General features: G+C 40.4%; 1 protein-coding gene across 12 annotated transcripts in view; it reads left to right on the forward strand.

The window, feature by feature from the left end:
• Positions 1 to 21,722, forward strand: part of DOCK3 (dedicator of cytokinesis 3) — a 223,814-nt gene that overhangs the window by 173,631 nt on the left and 28,461 nt on the right. For 10 of the 12 annotated variants that reach the window (XM_037384111.1, XM_037384118.1, XM_037384112.1 and 7 more), the window contains 13 exons: positions 662 to 760; positions 2,914 to 3,008; positions 4,583 to 4,658; positions 5,544 to 5,644; positions 5,924 to 5,982; positions 8,114 to 8,262; positions 10,806 to 10,891; positions 12,793 to 12,819; positions 12,945 to 13,040; positions 14,759 to 14,819; positions 15,302 to 15,395; positions 16,107 to 16,255; positions 21,171 to 21,257. In XM_037384111.1, the coding sequence (XP_037240008.1) occupies positions 662 to 760; positions 2,914 to 3,008; positions 4,583 to 4,658; positions 5,544 to 5,644; positions 5,924 to 5,982; positions 8,114 to 8,262; positions 10,806 to 10,891; positions 12,793 to 12,819; positions 12,945 to 13,040; positions 14,759 to 14,819; positions 15,302 to 15,395; positions 16,107 to 16,255; positions 21,171 to 21,257 (1,179 nt within the window). The remainder of the gene's footprint in view (positions 1 to 661; positions 761 to 2,913; positions 3,009 to 4,582; positions 4,659 to 5,543; positions 5,645 to 5,923; positions 5,983 to 8,113; positions 8,263 to 10,805; positions 10,892 to 12,792; positions 12,820 to 12,944; positions 13,041 to 14,758; positions 14,820 to 15,301; positions 15,396 to 16,106; positions 16,256 to 21,170; positions 21,258 to 21,722) is intronic. The other 2 variants (XM_037384113.1, XM_037384117.1) reach the window with 1 other exon arrangement.

Below are 21,722 nucleotides of genomic sequence, written 5' to 3' on the forward strand. Positions count from 1 at the left end.
TCTTTGGAAAACACTTTGGGATACTGTGGTAACTGGTTAGGGTGCATCTGCTTTGCAGGCCAGAAATGTAATTGTAGCTCATGTAGGCCTGCCCAACTATATTCAGAATATCTTACTGGAGTACTGTTAGCTACAACAGCACATAACTTGATGAACACTAATAAGCCAAATATTTATGAGATTCCAGACGCCTTTTGTAGCCCATACTGATCCCATGCTGTCATCACTATACTGTTGTGAGTATCTGAGCCAATTAGTTTAAATAACGCCTGGTATGTCTGCATGAGCCGCAGTCACACCTTTGATAGACACAGTATATCAAGCAACTGAAAAAGGTGATTGTCAAAACCTGCATGCTCGGAGGGCTACTCATGTACGTCTGTATTAATCATTTTAAATTGTTTTTGTTTAGACTACAATATTGGGTAAAAGACATTTAAAACTGGCACCCATGGAGGAGCCTCTAAGAGGTGTATTCCTATGTGTTAACAGTCAAGAACTGTTAACATGCAGTATTTTTAATCTCTGTGCATGTCAGCTTTCCTGTCATAGGCATTGGGGCCATTTCAGACCCCTCCCTTTATACCCCACCCCGGGTTGAGTTTTATAATTATGAAATCTCAGATTGTCTGAATGAAATAGTTTCTTGTTTGGTCAACAGGGAGAATATGTCTCCTGCCTTTTATCTTTGCTTCGTCAGATGTCAGACACTCATTTCCAGCACTTACTGGACAACTTCCAAAGCAAGGATGAACTAAAGGTACGACAGAGCATCATGTTTGTCGGGTGATTCACTTGGAATGGGAGAGCAGAAGGGAATCCCTCCAGCCTTGCTTGCTCTGCTTCCCGTTCCCATTCACGGGCACTCTGGTCACCGACCTTCCTTGCACTTGTATAATAATAAGTGTTGTGTTAAAAAAACATTTCAGATCGCAGGGCACTGAATTATCTTCATAACAGCAAGGGAAGTCCCGGTATAGCTGTTATGAGACTTAAAAGGATATCGCTGCTGTACCTTACAGAACACAGTCAGAGGAACAGGGTTTTTTTAATCCTGTGGATGTAATTATTCTATAGCCTTTTACTAGATGTACAAGATGCATTGGAGCTTACTTAGGAAGGGTGTTGATTTTATGCCAAAAGAGAATTTCAAGCTTTTTCAGGGATACAGATGTCTTTAGCAGATGAAATCTTTTTTGGGAAAGCAGTAACCTTACTACTCCACTTGCTGCATGCTTCCCAGATTTGTGAACATTAACTTAAAATATGGCTCTTCATGAACAGAAGGGGTTGGTGAGAAGGGGTGCAGACCTCTCTGGTGGCTTTCTTTGCCACTGAAATTTTGGGATGATGTATCTCACAACAGCAGAAACTAACTTTATATCTCAACTTCCATAGGAAAGAGGAGAATCTCTGACAACAGTCTGTTTAAAAGGCAGAATCATTTCACGAATAAAGACAAGATTTTATATAAAATGCTGTTGATTAGCATGGCGCTCAATAAGATATGGACAAGTAGAATAATATCATGTGGCCTTATATAACTTAAATTGCCTTAAAAAATGAAATACAGGAACAGTGAGAAGTCCTCTCTGAATAGGTTTTCAGCTTCTAAATATTTCATGTACATAAAGAGGCTGAATAGGTCTCGGAAAGAAATTTGGGATGATATCATTCTTACTTTAGGTTACAGGATTCAATGTATCTCAGGTTGATAATTATCTGAGATTACTACTTTTCAGGTAACTTTCAAATTGCTCATAGGAAAATGATTTAGTAAATTAATATTAATTTTAATAGATATTTTTAAAACATATCTAAAGTATATTCTTATGTCAGACCAGTGAAAACGTTTGTCATTGAACTGAAATTTGTCTTTACACTCATAAGAACAAACAATATTGTATCTCTGATAATTGAAGGACACGTTCCAGGAGTATCACAGAGGCTGAAGATTTCATACCAAACTTTTTTTACAACTATCATTTGACCTAATAAAATATATTACTTTCTTTCCCCCCCTTCAAATATTGCTGTAATAATACTTCTAATACTTCTTCTTGCACGGAAAGGCATTATGTTCACTTACTGCTGTTACATCGAGGCCAAAATGAGGCCAGGAGTGAAGGATCTTCTGATGCTTTACTCTGAGCTCAGTTGCACAGAGATGCTCATTCCCGACCTCCCACTGCAGTTAAGGCATAATGGCAGGACAGTTCTGAACAAATTTTGCACTGCCGCTTTCTGTGCTATCTTGATTTTGTGTAGAAGAAAACCAAAACAATTTGCAAGGCCAACAACTTGGCATGTTTGATCCTCGCTGCTGTTCTTTGCAAATACAGAGGTACAGGCAGTCAAAGACCAGAAATGATCTCTATGTTTGGGGATTTTCTGGGGAAAGCAGGTGTTCAGCTGAATGTGTTTAAGAGGTCTTTTCACCTGCATATTGCCAGAAATGGGGTTTTCTGTTACTATTTTTAAAAGCGTATGTAGGAGCTTTATTGGGCTTGAGCGTGTGGGGTTTTGTCAAATTTGTGACATAAGTGCAAAGAAATTTGGACAGATACGGTAATTAAATGAATGCATAAATGATTATGATTCCAGTATATTTGAAAAATAGCTGCAGATTGGCACTGGAGCTCTAGATAGTAAAGTCATATACAATTATGCACATCTCACTGTAGAACTTAAGATTTAAAAGACGGCTAGTCGCACCTTGCTTAGTCTGTATTAGGTGCATACAGAATGAATAGAGCCATATCCCAACATATGTTGTTTCCATGTTTTCAGGCGAATGGCCTAGTAACACAATGCTCAAGTGGAGCATGCCTAGCTTGATTGCCTTTCTTATAATCAAGAAATCAGTCTGCAACTGCTGGTGATTTTTTAAATTTTTTTTTCCCTACATGACAGGAGTTCCTTCTGAAGATTTTCTGTGTATTTCGGAACCTGATGAAAATGAGTGTCTTTCCTCGAGACTGGATGGTGATGAGGTTGCTCACCAGCAAGTAAGTAGAGAAGCAGGTATAAACTGCTGACGTTCTGTATCAGAATTTTTTCTCCTCAGCTGGGCAGCTGAAACCTGTGATGCAGTGTGTTCATCAGACTGAGATATGGTGATCAAGACAGGAATTCTGGAGCACTCATCCTCCTTCTGCAGTTATCTTAGCACTCTGGACCAAACTGGGGCTTCTGTATTCATGCGATTTTTTAAAACTCTGCTTTGCACTGGCATCAGAATTGAAAGTTTAAACTCACAGCTGAAGTAGCTGCGTTGAAGGTGAGAGTGGCACAGCAGCTCTCATACCACGTGGCAAGGAGCCCATGCCAAGTGGTGTTTACAGACAGGCCTCTCAGCTGCCATCCTCAGTAAATTACTGCATTAAACATCTGTCTCTTCCCATGAACATCATTCCTTAACCTACCTAGGAGGAGTACGCAGTTATTTTAGAAAAGGAGGAGCAGACCCTAGTGACAACACAAAGTGCATTACAGAGTTATTTCTCAATTAAGTTGTCATTTACCATTTTAATGCTTAATTTTATCTAATTTTCATGATTCTGGTGAGTTAAGTACTGTGCTGTTTGGAATGGCAGTAGTGTGATGAACACAGGGTGGCTGGAATTATTTACTAGTTTCTTTAGACAGACTACCTATAGAATTATACTGACCAACTGGCAACTGGAGCGGTCCCATTACAAGATGTCGTACAAGCTTTCCTAGAGGCTGGCTGCTCATCTGAGCTGCATGCTCTGGGAGTTCACAGTGCTAATGAAAAGTGAAAGCGGTTTTAGTCTTTGAAGCACAAAGTTTAAACGAAGCCCTGTAAGAAAAGAAAAATCCACAATGAAGGAGCAGTTGCCTTGGACGCTGTAGGTTACCTGGCTGCCTTTGGCATGATTTTGCCATTAAACCCTTAGACTGATAGGTGTGTTCAGCGGTGTTACTGGAAGTATTGCTTGCATGTGGATCGGCGATGTGGTGTTTCTTTTGATACTAATTGTTGCCTTTCCTACATGCTGTTTATTGAATTTATCGCATGCCTTGATTGACTTTAACCAAGGTGTATTTACCTTGGTTAAAAGCAATTTTATACGTACACATATACACCTACAAAAATATACCAGGGAACGCAGAATTGGCAAAATACAAATATCTTGACATGTGAACCAGATGAAGGACCATTGTATAGCCAAGAATGAAAAAAGCTTTCTGAGTTGCTCATCTCTGGGAAGAAAACCCCAACAAATCTTTCTGCCTAAAATAGGAGGAAGGTGAGTGTATTTCGTTTCACTGGAGGTAACGTGGCCCAGGTGTTCAAGATAGACAGGACTTCAGATGCTCCTGTGTAAATTCCAAGCGTCACAGGAACAATGAAAATTCTTAATCTTGTATCACTTCGTACAAATTGTTTATTATGACACAGATAAATAGGCGATTTCGGTGTGACTCTAGCAGTGATTACGTGAAGATTGCCTGACTCTGTACATACCGTAAAATCAGTACCACAAACCACTGTACTGTGTTATACGCTGGATTCAAACATGCTTTTTTTGTTTTTTTTGTTTGTTTTTGACTGCAGTATCATAGTTACAACCGTTCAGTACCTGTCTTCTGCGCTGCATAAGAATTTCACAGAGACGGACTTTGATTTTAAAGTAAGATACTCAGAAAATACGACATCTTCTTAAACTAGCAGCCACAAAGGAGTGAGGGCTGTTCTCTGCATTAGCTGATTCTGTTTGCAGCATTTATTTGAGTGTCTGTGAGGAAGATGACCTAGCTGATAGAAGACAGGAATTTGAATCTGCTGTGGAATTGAGGGGAAGCAGAACAGATACACTGTGAGATCAAATCAAGAAAATTGAGTCCCTCATAAAGGAAACTAGTGTCTTCGTCAGCAGTGGAGCTAATGAAGCATGCTGTCTGACAGATTCGTGGCTAATAAAATGTAAACTCAGACAACTTTTCCTGAAGTTGGGGCATTCGTGATCCTCCTCTCCCAGAAGCCTCTTTCTGGCCATTGACTTAAAACTGGGAGGAACCCAGTATCGCAGTGTTTTCCCTGTGTCTGCTATATTTGAAAATGGGCAACAGGTTCACTGTCGCTAAGGAAAAGCTGCCAGACATACCGGGGTGCACGCACACAGAGCATGATGGCAAAAGCCTCATTTCTTTGGGAAAACAGACGAAATTATGTGGCTCTCATTCATGATATAGGGTAATCTGTGGGGATCTTTGGGGGATAAAATCTGTTTAGCCTACACAAAAAACAATTTACAACTTTGCTGAAGTCACCAAGTTTATTCATTGTCGATCTCTGGCCCTGAGGAAAGCCTGGGGGCGTTACCTTCCTGGGGGTTTTAGTTCCTACCAGGTTTTGAGTAATCCATTGGTATCCTTAAGAGTTTACTGTCTCAGTGGTTCAGATACATGTTGATTAGGTTACGTCTTGATTAAAGAAAGGAACATATGTCTTCCTAGCCTTGTTTGAAACTTCCTTCATGGAGTGCAATGATGAAAGCTTCCTTCCTGTGTCGCAGGTGTGGAACTCTTACTTCAGCCTGGCAGTTTTGTTTATAAACCAGCCAAGTCTCCAACTGGAAAACGCCACACCAGCTAAGAGGAAGAAGATTCTGGATAAGTAAGAATACATTTTGTTGGGTTCCCAGCCTTTTCTGCCACCTCAGAAAATGAGACTTACTTTTCTACCACAAGTCACTGTGATTTCTTACGGAACTTAGGATGTGGAAATGCTTGGCAAATAAATAAGTAGATGTCCTAATACAGCGTTCAGTGATTAGTCGAGTTGTTTGATATTCTTACATTGACTTAAATGTGAATTTGATTTTTTTTTTTTCTTAACATCAGTGCGTTGCCAGATTTTGTTCCACTAGGCAGCTCTCTGCCTCCTCTCTTTCAGATACGGTGATATGAGAGTCATGATGGCGTATGAGCTCTTCAGCATGTGGCAGAACCTGGGTATGTCTCTTCCCTCTCTGTCCTAACAAAGCTAAAGTAACCCCACGTTTCTGTTCGATTTTTTTTATATTTTTACTTTTTGTGAGGTCAGAGAATACTTAGTTTCTCTTTAAGAGTTGTAAAACCAGAAAGCACTTTTCTTCCACCAAAACCGCTTTTTCTTTTATGTCCCATCATAGTTTTTTTATTTGAAATAATACATTCCTGTGAATTGGAATGCTTTCTTCGCAAACATGACAGTGGCAGGTTTTGGTTGTTTTGACGCATCAGTGACGGGTCTTATGTATTTGCAAATACAAAATCAGCTTTATCTAATCCATTCAACTGTGCTGCAGTCAGGTTTATATGGAGATATACTGTTACTCTCTGACTTCTGTCTGATCCGTGGCTGTAAAGCAGAAATATAAATCTTCAAGGCTATAACTGACATTATAATTGTGTGGATGATTCAAAATTCAAAGTTGTCATGATTCATAACTACAGAATTATAGAATCGTTTAGGTTGGAGAAGACACTTAAGATCATCAAATCCAACTGTAAACCTAACACTACCGAGTGCCCCACTAAACCGTAGCTATATGTGTTTGATAATAAAGACCAGAAGTGGCATACAGTAAAGCTTCTTCTTTTGGGGCTTCAGGTATCTGGTATGCGTTCCAAATTCTACATTACTGCCTTAAAAAGAAAAAAAAATTATCAGAAAACCAAAACCCACAAAAGCCCTGTCCACAATAACACAATGTTTGTGATAAAATTGCAACTTCTGCAATTCAATTACCTTTTATTGTATATTTTGATTAAAAAATTAAGCATGTTACAACATGGGGAACAACACGTCTCGGCACAGGTCTCAAAAGGTAAATGGTGATTTTTCATCTAGGACTTGTGCTTTCAAAAGTGTGCTGCAGCAGTCTTGGGCTTAGGTAATTCAGGATTTTATTCATAGAAAAGCCAAATAACATCTGTACTGCACGAGAGCAAGTCCAGCTGGGCCACTGTCCTGCCTCCAGCCAGGACCAGAGATGGACACCTATGGAAATGTTTGCGGACAAAGGAAGCATGTAGTAGTCCAGAGGAAAATATGAAAATGTTTGCTGATAGAGTTCACAAATAGTACAATTTACCTTAGAACAGGCAAATCATTAAGAGCACGAAGGAATGACACAGATCAGTTTGGATAACTTCATAATGTGGCTGCAAGCAACAGATACAAAACCCCAAACATTTAGTTTGTAGGAATATAGGTAGGAGTGCTATTCAAGAAAACAAAGACTACAAATGTATCTTGCTGACAATCAGCAGCATGGGAGCTACCTGTAAAGTGTCATGAGTAAAAAAGATACCATAATATTTGAGAAAATATGGAAGAAACCTGAGTCAAGGAAGAGGGATGATATTACTGCCAGACCAGACTTGATTACAGTTTCTAAGCATCTGTGTGGAGAATAGGAGGCTCTCCAATATAACAGAGATCAAATGGCCAGAAAATGATGCTAGACAAATTCAGATGAAAAGTGAGAAGCCTGTTTTACCTATGTAGATACAGATACATATCGCTGAATGCGGCTATTTTGATTTATTCTCTGCGACTCACAGTGAGCATGCCACGGAAGAGAGTGTTAGCAGAACACCGTGGGGTTTGCTGCTGAGAAGCAATGCAATTTGGTCCTGAGTCAAGGTCGGTTACGAAATTGAGACTTCCAGAGCACTGAGAATGAAGAACTCTGTAGTTCTTTGAAATCTAATTTATTCTATCAAATGCCACTGTTCTCAGCAGCCCATTCAAAATCTTTTTCTTCATAAATTGGAAGTATCTGTGGCCTCTTTTCCGCCTAGTTAGTATGTTTTAGTTTGGTTATTTTTGACAGTTTGAATTCCTTTGCAAGTAAAATGCACTGACAATTTTTGCTGAAGGCTTTTACAGTGAAATTTAAAATGCTTTTAGAGACTTCACAAGGAACCGTGTAAAGCAAATATTTTTTTTCCCAGTCCTTTCAGGAAAACAACGTGTTTGCTTTCCTAATGCTCATGCCTACTACTTTGTATATGTCATTACTGCAGGGGTTCCCTGTTTTCTCAGTGACAGATAACAAAGGCTTTTATTTAATCACAGTTGCTCTGTGTTGTACAGGCGAGCATAAGATTCACTTTATTCCGGGAATGATTGGCCCCTTTCTTGGTGTTACACTTGTTCCACAACCAGAAGTCCGGAATATCATGATCCCTATCTTCCATGACATGATGGACTGGGAGCAGAGAAAGAATGGCAACTTCAAACAGGTGAAGTCACTTCCCAGGCATTTCCAGTTTTCTTTTTCTTGCTCTACCTGCAATGAACAGCTGAAGCAAGGAGTCTGTATCTGTTGATCTGTTTCTGGTTGTGAAGATGTTGTCATGTAAACACATAAAAATAGAAAAATTGAAGCATAATTTACAAAACTATTAAAAGACCCAAGTTCATTTAAACAGTGTGCTTCACAGCAAGCTGCATTTCCCGTGGATACAGAGGAGTGATGTGCTCATCACACCAGAGATGAGGAAGACAAAATAATTTTGTAAATGCTGGGCTCCCACTGCTCCCATTGGTTTCACTTGGATTATTAGTCAACCGTTAAATAGGTCAGACCGAGAGCCAAAAACAGAGATGTAAGGATTTCACCAGTATTTGTGAAAACAGTGGGTTTTGCTTTTTTGTCTTCAATTTCCAGCTAGAAAATGGTATGGTATAATTAAATAATTATACCGTGTTTTGAAATAGACTTTGTGATTGTATATTGTTTAAGAAATCCTGGCAGCTCTCCTGGAGCGGTTATGCCCAACAACAATTCTCTGAGCTCTGATTGCAAAGCAAGGAGAGGAGTCATCATCATTTTGTTGTCCAGTCATAGTCAGGGAATTGCTTAAGTCTTCCATGGCAAAACAGATCCCTGAACTGCAAAATATTAACAATGAAGGATCAGTTTGGACTAGTTCCTCAGATGACAATGCCTCATTGTCATTGTGTTTGGGGCAGTACTGGGGGCAAGTGTCTGCAGATAAGTGTGCTGAAGTAGTAAATCCTTTTATTTAAATTATCATAATTCATGTGATTATTTGTTATCCACCCACTCATTAAAATGCCAGCTCTAATCTGTTGTTCCGGGAGAATAACAGACGTGTTCCACAACTTGACCTATTAAAGGCTGTGTGGAAAAGTATTACCAGGCACTGATGGTTTTGTTCCTCTTAACTCCCTCGTTTATTACTGCAATTACCATTATTATTACAGTAGCATCTGATCATATCCTCTTTTTGCTTGTTTTAGCATAACAACAGAACAGTCCCTGCTCTGGCATTTGCAGTTATAGGTACCTACAGTCGTCTTCAAGTTTCTGGACCTGTTTATACTTTCTGTGTCAAGATGAACTCTTCATAGTCTTCACTGAATTTTTATAATCACTAATGTATTCTAAACTAGAGCTCCAAGAATATTTCTTAAATTACCGGTGGAGCAAATTTCCACACTGCTTTATGAAGCATATATTGTAACTTTCTAAGATTAAAAAGACAGAATAATCATCTGTATTAGTGAGAATGAAATAAATAGTTAAATAGGACAAGATGTATTAAACCTTACTAACATTAGCTGCTGGAACCAGGAAGTTATTTGTCGCCACTGTAGCGGCAGGTGGCTGGGCAGACGCATTGCTGATTTCTATCAAGTCACTGTACATCACAAGCAAAGACAGGGTACAGGTTTTTAATTTTTAGTTTCTCTTTACTATTTGAATGCTAAATTGGTTGTCAGAAAACATAAAAATTCTGGAAACTCATTTTCAAGCCCTACTTTTTTATTTTCTTCAGTAGCTCATGTTTTAACAAGGTTATTTTTCCAGTGATACTGTGTAACAATGCAGTCTGATTCATGGTAAATCAGGTCTCACTTTTATGATTTCAGCAAGGAGAGCACCAGCTCCTTCTGTGTGCCACCGGGTGATTTGCTTTTCCTTCTCATCTTGACTTCCTTTGCAGCTGAAAAAGAGAGAGAAACTCAAACTGTGTTTGTCTTTAAATAAAAACAAGCCATATCTCTACAAACAGTTTCAACCTATAGAAACCTCTGTCTTCATTAGTACTGAAAGTATGTTTCCTACAAGATTTCCAAGACTACATGAAATTTTGTTTAATGGTAGATACATTGATTTCTACGCTTGAATCAGTGTTATGGGAATACCTGACATCAAACTTTGTTATATGATATATTAAGACCTGGAGGGAAATGAATACAGATTCAAAACCTTTCTAAGGAAAAAGAAATGTGATGATACTGTTGTGAAAAGAAAATGCATCACATAAAGGCTGGACAAAGCTGGGTTTAATAAACAAATCATCTTCCAATGTAATGATGCCTGGATGAGTGGAAATCAGTTACCTACCAGCAGAACCATCACAGGAGACCGGTGGCGATCATGCCATGAATTAGTTTCTCTGTGCGGATGTTCTGTTACAGTACAGGGTATCATTTATCTGAGATACCAGTACACAAAAAGTGTCTCTGAATGATTATTTAATAAGACAATAAACTTCAGAAATCCCTGTAAAGAAGTGTTACCTGTCCAGGATTCATTTAGACCCTGATAACCAAAATGATAATTTAGTTGTAGTCCTCCTATTTCACCCCAGAATGAGCAAGGTGGGCCCCTTGACTGAGCCACAGAGATCACTCACACATAGCAGTGGGCAGCCCCAGGGCACGAGAAATGAAATACTCTTTGGTCTTCCTGGTGTTTGGAACTCCAGTCTTCTACCTGAACAGCTAATCTGTAACCAAATTCTTCATCCAGGTGGAAGCCGAGTTGATCGATAAGCTGGACAGCCTGGTGTCCGAAGGGAAGGGTGACGAGAACTACAGGGAGCTCTTCAGCCTGCTGTAAGCCCCCGCGTCGGGCCGCGCGGGCGCTGCGGAGCCAGGCTACAGGGCCCGGCTGCCGAGGCAGCAGCCAAGGGGTTCGGGCAGGTTTTCGTGACACAGCTCGGTGAAACAGAAATATGTCCCTCTCATTCTGGAAAGAATATAAAAATCTGAGTCCTTCTTTGTCTTCTTTCTGTGAAATCTAATGTGTGGCTGCACAGGTAAGTGGGTATCACCCTCCTGTCAAAACCCGATGTGCCGGAGCAGCTGGCGCCTTCCTTTTTGCACAGCAGTAAGAGAAGTGACGGCCTTAGGGCTGCGCAGAGCAGCCAGGTGCTGCTGTCCAGCCAGGCAGGCCTTGGTAGGGCAAAAAAGATTTTCATCAGCATTGTCCTTTGCTTCTTGCAGTTTTTGAAGATCGTGTTTTGGTTGGCTCAACACTTGCAAGTTGCTTTCTCCAGAGTCCATCATGATACTGTATTTCCACTCCCTTTTTCACCAAAAATCTGCACTCATAAGGATAAAGACTTTACATCTGACTTTCCACTTAGCTACCTTTGATTACTGACCTGTCTACAAATTTCATTTCCAGTGTTCTTAGTTTATTTCAGAAGGACTTATTTTGAACTCTGGGAGTCATAGCAGCAAACCCTACGTCTTTTAGTATTCCAGTGAGCCACAGAGATCATTAGCAGAATTTTAGCCATATATTCCAGACGATTTTCTGTAGCCCCCAACAGCATGCTGGCAGTTTGAGGCATAAACCTTTGTTTCACTAGAACAAACACTTGTATTTCTGAATTCAAAATGGCACACTCGTTTGTTTTCAGGAAAGATAAGCCTGCCCATCCCGCATGCTTATCTTGGGAAGCTGGGAAGCATGCAAATGTGTTTGTGTACCTTCAGCCTTGGGAAGCCTGGTTTGTTATGTGTACGGCTAAGTCTTTTAGGGATAAAGGAAATAATTTATTTATTTTTTTAATTCACCTGGCAAGAGGAATATTGTGCATTCCCTTTGCTCCAGCTGAAGGCGTTTGTTACCCAAAATGTTAAGAATTAATAGACTGTAGCTTGTTACTTATTTTTAGATGATAGTGACTGGATGCATTACAAAGAAACGTAGCCTGGAAGTCCAGCTGCCTTTTAGTTTATATTCGCTACTGACTTTTCTGAGAACAATGTGAACTTTGAGGAAACAATTCCACGGAGTTAATAAATGCTCTGTGAAATAAACAGTTGACCCCGAATTCTGCTGTCTCAGCTATACCGCTGAAATGTAAACTGGCTCCCTCAGCTGGAAATCATTCCCGTACAGAAGAGTTTGCCTCTTCTGAGGACATGTATAACACCCAGCAGGATTTCCTTCTTCATACCAGTGCAGAAATGGCAAATTGTTTGAGTGGAAATCCAGTTTCAGGAAACTATCATGTAAATACGCTCTTTTTTTACTTTTGAAATACGATTTTCAGTGTTTTCACTCTAGCCTTCTCTCAGCCTTCCCAGCTGTCTCAGTGAGATGCTTGCTGTATTGTCTAGCCTGCTGAGCAGGAACAAATTGCCTATATTTATTTACACTTTAAATTAATTGTGATTCAAGGTTGGTTAGTTGATTGCTGATTAGAGATGAAAATGTATATAGGGATGAGCAAAGGAGAGATACTTGCAGCAGGTTTAGACTCCCAACTTCTGACTGCGGTTAGCAGTATCGGAGCTACAGGGAATAGCATGGGAATCATGAGCATTGCTCCTCTTCATGGAGCCGTAGGCTGCTTTGCGTTGGAAGGGACCTTAAAGATCAGCTAGTTCCAACGCCACTGCCACAGCAGGGACATGTATTTTAAATGGCAATGTGACAGTATTTGTCCTTCTCCTGTCAATGCTGTAATTTCCTTGTCTTTGCTTCATGCTGCCTGGAGTAGAACCCAGCTCTTTGGGCCTTATCCCAGGTAAGATCAGTCGGTCATTCTATGAATCAGTTTCATGAGGGAGAAACCGAGTTGTCCACAGCTGCCTGCTTGCACTACACCACTTCCCTAGAATCCTCACCTGCTGTCTTCACATCTCCCAACAGTTTGCTGGAGAAGATTGAGCAGGAAACGTGGCGGGAGACTGGAATCTCTTTTGTTACATCAGTTACGCGTCTCATGGAGCGTCTGCTTGACTACAGGTATCTACCAACAACAGCAATATATTCTAAGTATAAGAAGATTGTAAAGAGGTAGTACCGGGTTTCTTTTCTACAGGGATTATTTTTATTGTTTATCAAGCTGCATGGGCCTCTGACAGCAAGTATTAAGCAAGCCTAACTCACTGCTGCTGGGTTCTGAGCAAAAATCTGAATTCCTCATCTCTAGAGCCCCAGTTCTCATTCCTGTATGCTCGTTCCTGATAACAGCAAAGGTGAAGACATTTTTTAGTTCGTAGTTCTGTACTTAGGTTTATTCAGGTTGCTAAATGATTAATTCCTTCTATTACTGGCATGGTCTCATCTAGTTCAGCGAAATAGATGCTAAATGCAGGAATGATCTCAAATGCCTTGCTGAACCAAGATGTGCTGAATGCCTCATCGAGACATGCAGGGCTGGAAAACTTTCCATCTGAGGAAAGTCTGGCATGTCAGCTGGTGACTCATGTGTGCAAGACTCCACTATAAATTGGGCATCCTTTGTTTAGTTTTAGACTGAAGTTTGCAGGACTATTGTGTTAATACAGCTGAATTTTGATTGAGTTACAAAAAAATATTTTAACTTTATACACTCACACACAGAGTTGTTTTTATGGAATGATAGACAATTTGAAACTATATAGAACTGCCCCAAATATTTCTATCTTTAGCCTACTGACAGGAGTTCAAGTAATTGTTTCTTCTGCTGCTGCTCATTATAGGTGAAACCCTGTAACTCGGCTGGGTATTCTGCAATCCCAAATCCTTTTCTGTGCTCTTCAGTTTGCTCTTTTTGTTACCCTTTACCAGTTTGATCCAATCTGCTGTTTGTTTCCTGACAACAGCTGCTGTACCACTCCTATGCCAGACCAGGTATCTGAGACACATCTAAAGGGAACTTCCTTTTTTAAATTAAATCTGCAATCAATGCAGCTTTGATACACAGATATACATATTCATGCTTAAGTAAGGAACAGATGCCAGTTTTTAATTGATTTTTAATACACAGCAGATTTTTTCATTCCCAGGAGAGAACAGGGAACTGCATCAGTATTTGGAAATACACGGGCATCTTCTGGAGTCCAGCTGACAGAGTAGTTCCCAAGACAGTTTGCTGTGTCACTGCTTTAATTTTTTTCCTCTTTTTCACAAATGAATGTGACTTTCAAAGTAAAAATCAGTAATTTCTAATATATTCTAATTTATTCCTCTAAATTCCTCTAAATTTCTAATAGACCCTCTAAAATGTTCCAGAAACTAAAGATAAATTTTGGATTTAACTTACTTATGAAAAAAATAGTGATCTAGTCCATATTACTAGTGGCATATCTTTCAGCATGCTGAAAGGAAGCTAATCCTTTGACTAGGTAACCACTAAACATTACGCCGGGATAAAAAAATAGTTTTTCACCTTTATAGTAGATCTCATTCAGATAATTTTTGGCCACTATTATCTGATTTTTATTCAGATTCTTGTAAGAAATTAAATAGCAGTCATATCAGGTGCTTCTTAGGTCAAGCATGTAAGGGGACACTCAGTTCTCATATCATTTAAGCCATAATATGGGCATTTATCTTAGAGTAACTTTTATAAAATAAAGGATATGATTAACTGTTCTTTGTGATCCAAGAAAACTCTCTGGAGGATAAGATAGCTTCAAATTTATTTTAAAAGGACTTCTTTTGCAGATGTATGTTTCAACATTGCTCTGCTTTCTTAGGGACTGTATGAAAGGAGATGAAACAGAAAACAAGAAAATTGGCTGCACTGTTAACCTCATGGTAAAGCCGTTTCCTTTATCTCTTTGTGATGCTGTGCCATGTTGTCAAAATTGGGTTGGGATGGGAATCTGTGTCAGGCAAGGGTGGCTTCAGAATCCCAGCACTGGGGTGGCGGAACAGAACAGGGACTGTGAGGATCCCCTGGGGGTCTCTAGCCCAGCCCTGCCTCAGGCGGGGCGGGTAGGTCAGGTCCCTCGGGCCGTACAGCTGAGCTCCGAGAGCCCTGGTGCCAGAGGCTCGACAGCCTCGCTCACCTTTTCCTTCAGCTTTTGACTGCCTTCATTCAGGGGGATGGGGTGGGGGCTGTGAAGCAATAAAATTAGTGAGTTAAACCAGTGTGAATGTGAAAATAATTACTACTTTTCTTTTAGGCTAATGACGTATTTTGTTTTCAACAACCTTATACACACACAGATGCTGCTGATTATCTTGAATGACAAAAGAGTCTCAGTGAGAATAATGACTCACTCTTTCTTTCACAGAATTTCTATAAATCTGAAATCAACAAGGAAGAGATGTACATCCGCTACATCCACAAGCTGTGTGACATGCACTTACAGGCTGAAAACTATACAGGTTAGTAAGACACCATATGGGATCTGCTTGAAATCCTGGTGAAAGTTTTTGACTCTCCCAGTGTTACACTCAAACATCTGATGTATCCTTTTGGAAAAAGAGTCGGTTAGGGCAGTTGGGAAGATAAGAAGCTGGAGTCCAGCTCATTCCCTCAAGTCAAATAATGTACGTCCGTGCCCACACGCCCATACAACTACTCCATTACGCTCCAGATTCTACATTTAAGTGTCCTGTGAGGAAGACTGATCAAAAGAATCACAGCAGTGGAATCAAATGTAGAGGAAGATTAATATCACAAAACCACTGTTAGATTACAATTCGCCATACTTCCTTGCACTGTAGTATTTAGGGAGCACTTAGAAAGCGTGTAGACTTAACTGTGTTGTCCAAGCTCTGTTCACAGCTGCAGGCCCCCCGAATCTAGTTACATATCTGAGTATCTGATATATGACTGTGCTTTCAAATCAAGTAGCTAGCAACAAGAAACTTGGCAGATTTGTACCTAAAAATTAGGTTCATAGGAAACAGCTTTGTGCTGCTATTTTAAGTAATAGAATAATGTAATGTTCATCTAAGACTTCAGAATGTTTTCTCAACTTGTAAATCAGGAATGCCAGCCTGTTTAAGAAGCAGCTCTAGTGGCCTTTCAACCCATTGCTTGTCTTTATTTGTTGTGATTGATTCAGTGTTCAATAACTGCATTTCCAACAGAGGCTGCATTTACTTTGCTTTTGTACTGTGAGTTGCTTCAGTGGGAGGACAGACCTCTGAGAGAGTTCCTGCATTACCCATCTCAGTCAGAGTGGCAACGTAAGGAAGGTCTGTGCCGTAAGATTATCCATTACTTCAACAAAGGGAAGGTATGCCAACTTCTTCTCTCTTCCAGCAGCTTCCTTCCCTTTTCCTGACTTACATAGGGCTTGCAAGCCTATCATCTCTGTTCAGTAGTCTGGAAGTAAATTTGTATCACAAGGTTTTATAGCTTGGCAAATTGCTTCTTGGCTCTCTGGAGAAAAAAAAACAGATGAGCCACTGGATATGGGTATTTCATTACGCCAAACGTTTGGAACTAGTTTAAGCAGGCCAACAGGAAAAACACCAAAACATTTTTATACCTTTAAACCAAACTTTGGACCACCTGCTACAGCAGAAAGGTCTACGAATGCCAGTTCCTTAGCTTTGAGGGGGCAGGACTGCATTTTGTAGTTAATCTGTGGAAATTGCTGTGTTATGAGTCACATTAGGACTTGTTTTGTTTCTAACCTATAGGAGTAAACGGCAGGCAATGCACTGTAGGAGTCCTTCTATTAAAAAAGATTTAAGTCTCTTCAGTGTCACTGTTATTTTAAAGTGCCTTTCAATTACAATGCCATTTCATCCATTGCAGAAGAAGAAAATCAGTACATTTCAATTTCAGATATTCGGTATGTTTTTCGTACAATAAATATTTTTTTAAAAATTACTGCAGATGTAGGTGTTATAGTCCCTTGTGTCGTGGTGTTTTGGGAACATTTCAGTGGTGAACCTTAAAAGTGGTATCATCTGTCAGAATATTTTCAAATTTTTCCCTTCTTTAGAAGAATTCCTACAGCTTATATTATTGGAAGATGGCATCTGTATGTGCGCCTCGGGGTTGGTTTTGCCTGTGATAGCAGTGACAGTGGCATTAAATGCAAATGCAGTTTGATTCATACGGGCTTGCCATTCCAGATAATTCTTTCCTAGCCCGGATAATAGAAAGTTGCATATGGCAGAGACATTCGTTACAGAACCTGCAAAAGGAAGGCAGATTCCTGCATGTAGGAAGAAGTGGCCTATATAGGAGGAAGTGATGAAGGAGAACTGGGGGAGGGGGAGAGTAGAACTGTTCTCTTGTAATAATACTATATATGGTTCTCTTTAGTTTCAGAAATGTTCAGGGTTTTTCAGACTGCACTTAAAAAAAATGAATTACTGACGTGCAAATATTGCTGTACTGTACTGTCGTGACTTGGCAAAGATGATACAGAGACTATGTAAAACAAGTGAGCCTGGATTTTTGACAAAACCAGGCAATCCATATATGCACTGAAAGGGAGTAAAAACTTGACAGGTGTAATTTTGCTGTAAAACTCCTAGCGTATTATAGAGTGTTAACCTCTTGAGGTTTTTTCCCCACTGGATGTTTTTGGAGTTACTTGACTTTGTGTTTTAATCCTCCTTTATTATAAATGGTAGCTGAATGACTAAATAATCCACTTAAGTAGTGTGTATGTCACTCAAACTATGGAAGTGAAAGATGCTGAGAAGCCAAATCCTGCTGCTGCCTTCCAGCCCTCTTTCTGTTGCTCTGTAACAGGGAACAGCTCAGGGGCTGCAAGAAACTTGCTTCCCTCAACTTGTGTCAGGTATTTTCTTTCTGGACCACCCTAAGAAGGTCCCTCCTCAGGCCCTGGAGTGGGATTTGTTGTTCTGTGTCCTGCAGTTACATTTCTAGAGTGAAGTTTCTCATGCTGCTCCTGGCATCTTCCACTATGTAAAGGGGGCCAAGGCAGGCAGAAGAGGGTGTAACGATTCTGCACTGCTTAATGGGAAAACTTCAGCACAGGAATGGGGGAAAACTGTGGCCACAAGACTGCCTTTTTAGTCTGACACACCAGCATGCCAACGGAGGGCACGCGTGGTGGCACCGGTGGCGGGGCCCGCGGCAGGGCTGGCGCTGGGTGCAGAGCTGAGTAGTGCCCGTCATAACCACGTTGTCAGTAGCAGCCGCATGCTGGGGAGGAACAAGGGGTCCCCAAACGCTTCTAGCCACCTTCTGGTTGTGTGCTCCTTCCTACTGATTTCTGCTGTGCTTTGAAATGGTTTATGGCTCAGTTGGCCCTGTGTGCAAGGGCATAACTTTAAATGAAAATTATTTTTTTTTTAGCTCACAACTACGATTTTGTCTGTTAAAACGCGAGGTTTTCTAGTTGAAGACGATCGTGAATGGAACAGTTCGAACCCAATTGATCATGCTTCTGGACAGCAACAGCTTGAAAACTAACAAAGCCTTTTCTGTCGAGTTCCCTGCTAGATTTTATTAGCTAAAAATTCTGACCAGCTCCCACCACAGCAGCACGGTGTGTTCTCCTTAGCACCAGCCAAGTGCCGTGAGAGACCCAAAGCTACTTCGAAAGCAGTTCATTTTTAGATCGTGTGCTCCATACCCAACATCTGAACTAATTTCTCTTGTGCACCCCCATGTGAATCGTATTTCCAAAAGAAATCTGCACACTGGGGTGTGAGTAAATAAAGGCTGCCATTCATGTTGATTGTCTCTGTGCCTCCTTGTGTGCAGTCAGTGGTGCTCAACTGAGAGTTGCTGGTGCAACAGGAGAAAGATGCAAGAAATACCATGTGAATGTGCTTTTCAAGTGAAGGACATAACATGTACAATGTGCAAACAGATCAGACGTTGGCAAAAAAGAAAACAATAACAAGGGAGATTAACAGTGGAGACATGAGGAAATAATTTGAAGGGGGAAGAAGGGTGCTTTAGGGGGAAGTGACACTTGCATAGCACATGGAAATACATACTAAATTTCTACACTGTGAAGATGGTACTCATTAACATCACAGGTTTTAAAACTGAGGATCCCAGTGACTTGGGTATTCATTCATTCTCTTTTCCTTTCAAATATCTGCAGACTCTTTTCTTTCTAAGAAGTTACCTATATATTGTGTTTCTTCGCTTCTCTATCTCATATTGTATCTACAGAATATTTAGCTAGCACAGTGGGATTTCTCTGTAGAAGTCTTAACTGAAACAAAGAGAGAAAGCCTGAGTTGGGATGACAAGGAATAGCATCAGGGTACATGTAGAAGAGCTGGTATAAAGAGAAATGAGATGTGGTTACCTGTTGTTAAGTTAATTCACATCAGAAAAGGAACATGAACAGGTTACATCTTTAGGATCACCTCAAGGGAAGACAGCCAGCTAGCTTTCTGATTCTGTCTGGAAGACAGATAAGAGAACTATGTAGGCTTTAGCCACAGCATTCCATTTGGAAGCAAGATTCTGCTCACACTCTCTGACAAAATCTATTTATGCCTGGTCAGGTGTTTCAGAAGAGAGTTTTCTTTTCCATTCTTCCAAGTAAATACAGATCAGCTAAGGACTGAAAATCTCTGTATAAGATCTCTGTAAAGAATGTTGAAACCTATAAAAAACAGCAACGGTGTTTGTGTTTGCAGATATAAACACTTAAATGGTTAATGTTGTTGATCTCAGTGCAGTGTATCAGTTTGTATGTCATGGTGACAACCCACAGCAAAAATCTTGGTAATTTGAGATCACAGAAACCCAAGTAATATTCTGAATAGTCAAGTAACTGGTCTTCCAGTCCATTTCCTATTGTATGTATTGTATTTACCTAAATAAAACTCAGGCTTCCCATCATCCCAAAATACTAATGCTGTCAGAATACCCAAAATGATTCTGAAAGAATCTTTTACTTAGCAAGTAGTTATGTAAGTTTTTGTAATTTACTGAAGCCAAAGAGATGTAGGATCATTATTTTTGCCTTTTTAGTTCTTACAACTACCCCTTTTAATAGAAAAGGTTCTTACACTTACTGGGTTTGCTATTCAGAGATAAACAGCTTTGCTATTATTGAGGATGAAAGAACAGAAACTGCGAAAGTATGTGCATCAAGGGAAGCATTGTAAAGTACCTAATACACTAAATCAAACAGTGCAGAGATTCACTTTTATAAGTGAAGGTACATGTAACAAGAAAAATTTATTTCCATATTAAATGCTAATATTTTACATAATTACTGTTGATTACCATTACCGATAGTTTACAATATTGCTATTAATATTCTTAAAACTCGAGGTGTAACTCACTTGGGTCTAACTCACACATTAATTTTGTTTTCACTGCAACAGCATCCCAGTTAGAACATGCAGCAAGTTAGCCCAGTAATGCATAAAAGTTAATCCAATAAAGTTCAGCTGAGACCTTGGTGTTCTATGAGTATGGTACGGAACAGTCATTCCCCCCAAAGGTGTCCAGTCTATGCAGGTAGAAGATGATGGGAGAGGAGATTTCAGTTCAGGGGTGTGAAATGAGCACTCCAAAGAAGCTAAGTGGGGTCAGGGGGAGCCTCCTCACAGGCGGGTACGCACAGACTCGGCCTCCTCCTTCCTGGCTGCCGAGGGAGACGAGAACAGCAACTAGGGAAGATGATTGTGTGCAGACTGTCAGGGGAACAGATGAGGTTTGCTTTCAGTTCTGAATACAGCTGTTCAGTTAGTGGGATGGTGCAGGTCTGTCCTGGGGGTGTTTGTCCCTCGCCGTGAGTGTTTCCTGGGTTTGGTGCTCTCAGGAGGCGGCAGCAGCCCAGGGGGGGAGTGCTGAGCTGGGGGCCAGGCCTGAACCCTTCACTTCAGGGAGTCCTAGCGCAGAGAGCAAAGGACATGTGGGGGTGGGGTGAAGGGGTGTCTAACAAGAAGAAAAATTGTCAGCGATATTAATCTTTCTCCAAATTATTTTCCCAGTCTCATGAGTGAACTGTCAGTAACGGGCAGCATGTGTGTGTAATTTCAGTGGAACATATGCCTGCGTTACCATCTTGCAGAAGGAATTAATCTGATAGTTAATGGAAACTGTTTCATCACGTTCCATTTTCACATCTAATCCCTGACATTTCATAGAAAATTAATTCCCAGAATTGAGTTTCCATATTCCCCTCATCTGAGTTGGCAACAATATTCCGTTTGCTGTGAGTGTGATTTGCATTGCTTTCACAGAGCTGGGAGTTTGGCATCCCGCTGTGCAGAGAACTGGCCATACAGTATGAGAGTCTCTATGATTATCAGAGCCTCAGCTGGATTCGGGTAAGTAGCAGCAGTTCCTCTCCTTGCAGACTCCCATGTCATTCCCCAGGGAATTTTGTTCTCCTCTCAGAACATTCTGAACTCAAAAAAACAGTCATATTCCCTATACAGCTCCCTGCATTTATAGCGACTCCTTTGCATTGAATCATTTTGATGACTTTGTAGGTCCACTGAAGTAACTGCTAGCAGGAAAATCCCATGAGTATGTCGAGACAGCACACACACGGGTGCTGGGATTGCTGTTGCAATTCATATTTTTATCTATTTTTGCATAAAATATCTTCTTTTATTTCTTTCCTAAACAATATATAGATACTTCATTTTAATTCCAAAACTATCAAGGGCAGCTCATGCCTCAGTTGACATAAGAGGAACAAGAGAGAAAGAATGGAGAAGGCAAACTATGGCACCCCTACCAACTTACAAGAATCTGGTCCTCCAGTAAAACCAAACACATGATGAAAT

The sequence above is a fragment of the Falco rusticolus genome, chromosome 4 (assembly GCF_015220075.1).
Source record: "Falco rusticolus isolate bFalRus1 chromosome 4, bFalRus1.pri, whole genome shotgun sequence".
NCBI classification, from domain to species: domain Eukaryota; kingdom Metazoa; phylum Chordata; class Aves; order Falconiformes; family Falconidae; genus Falco; species Falco rusticolus.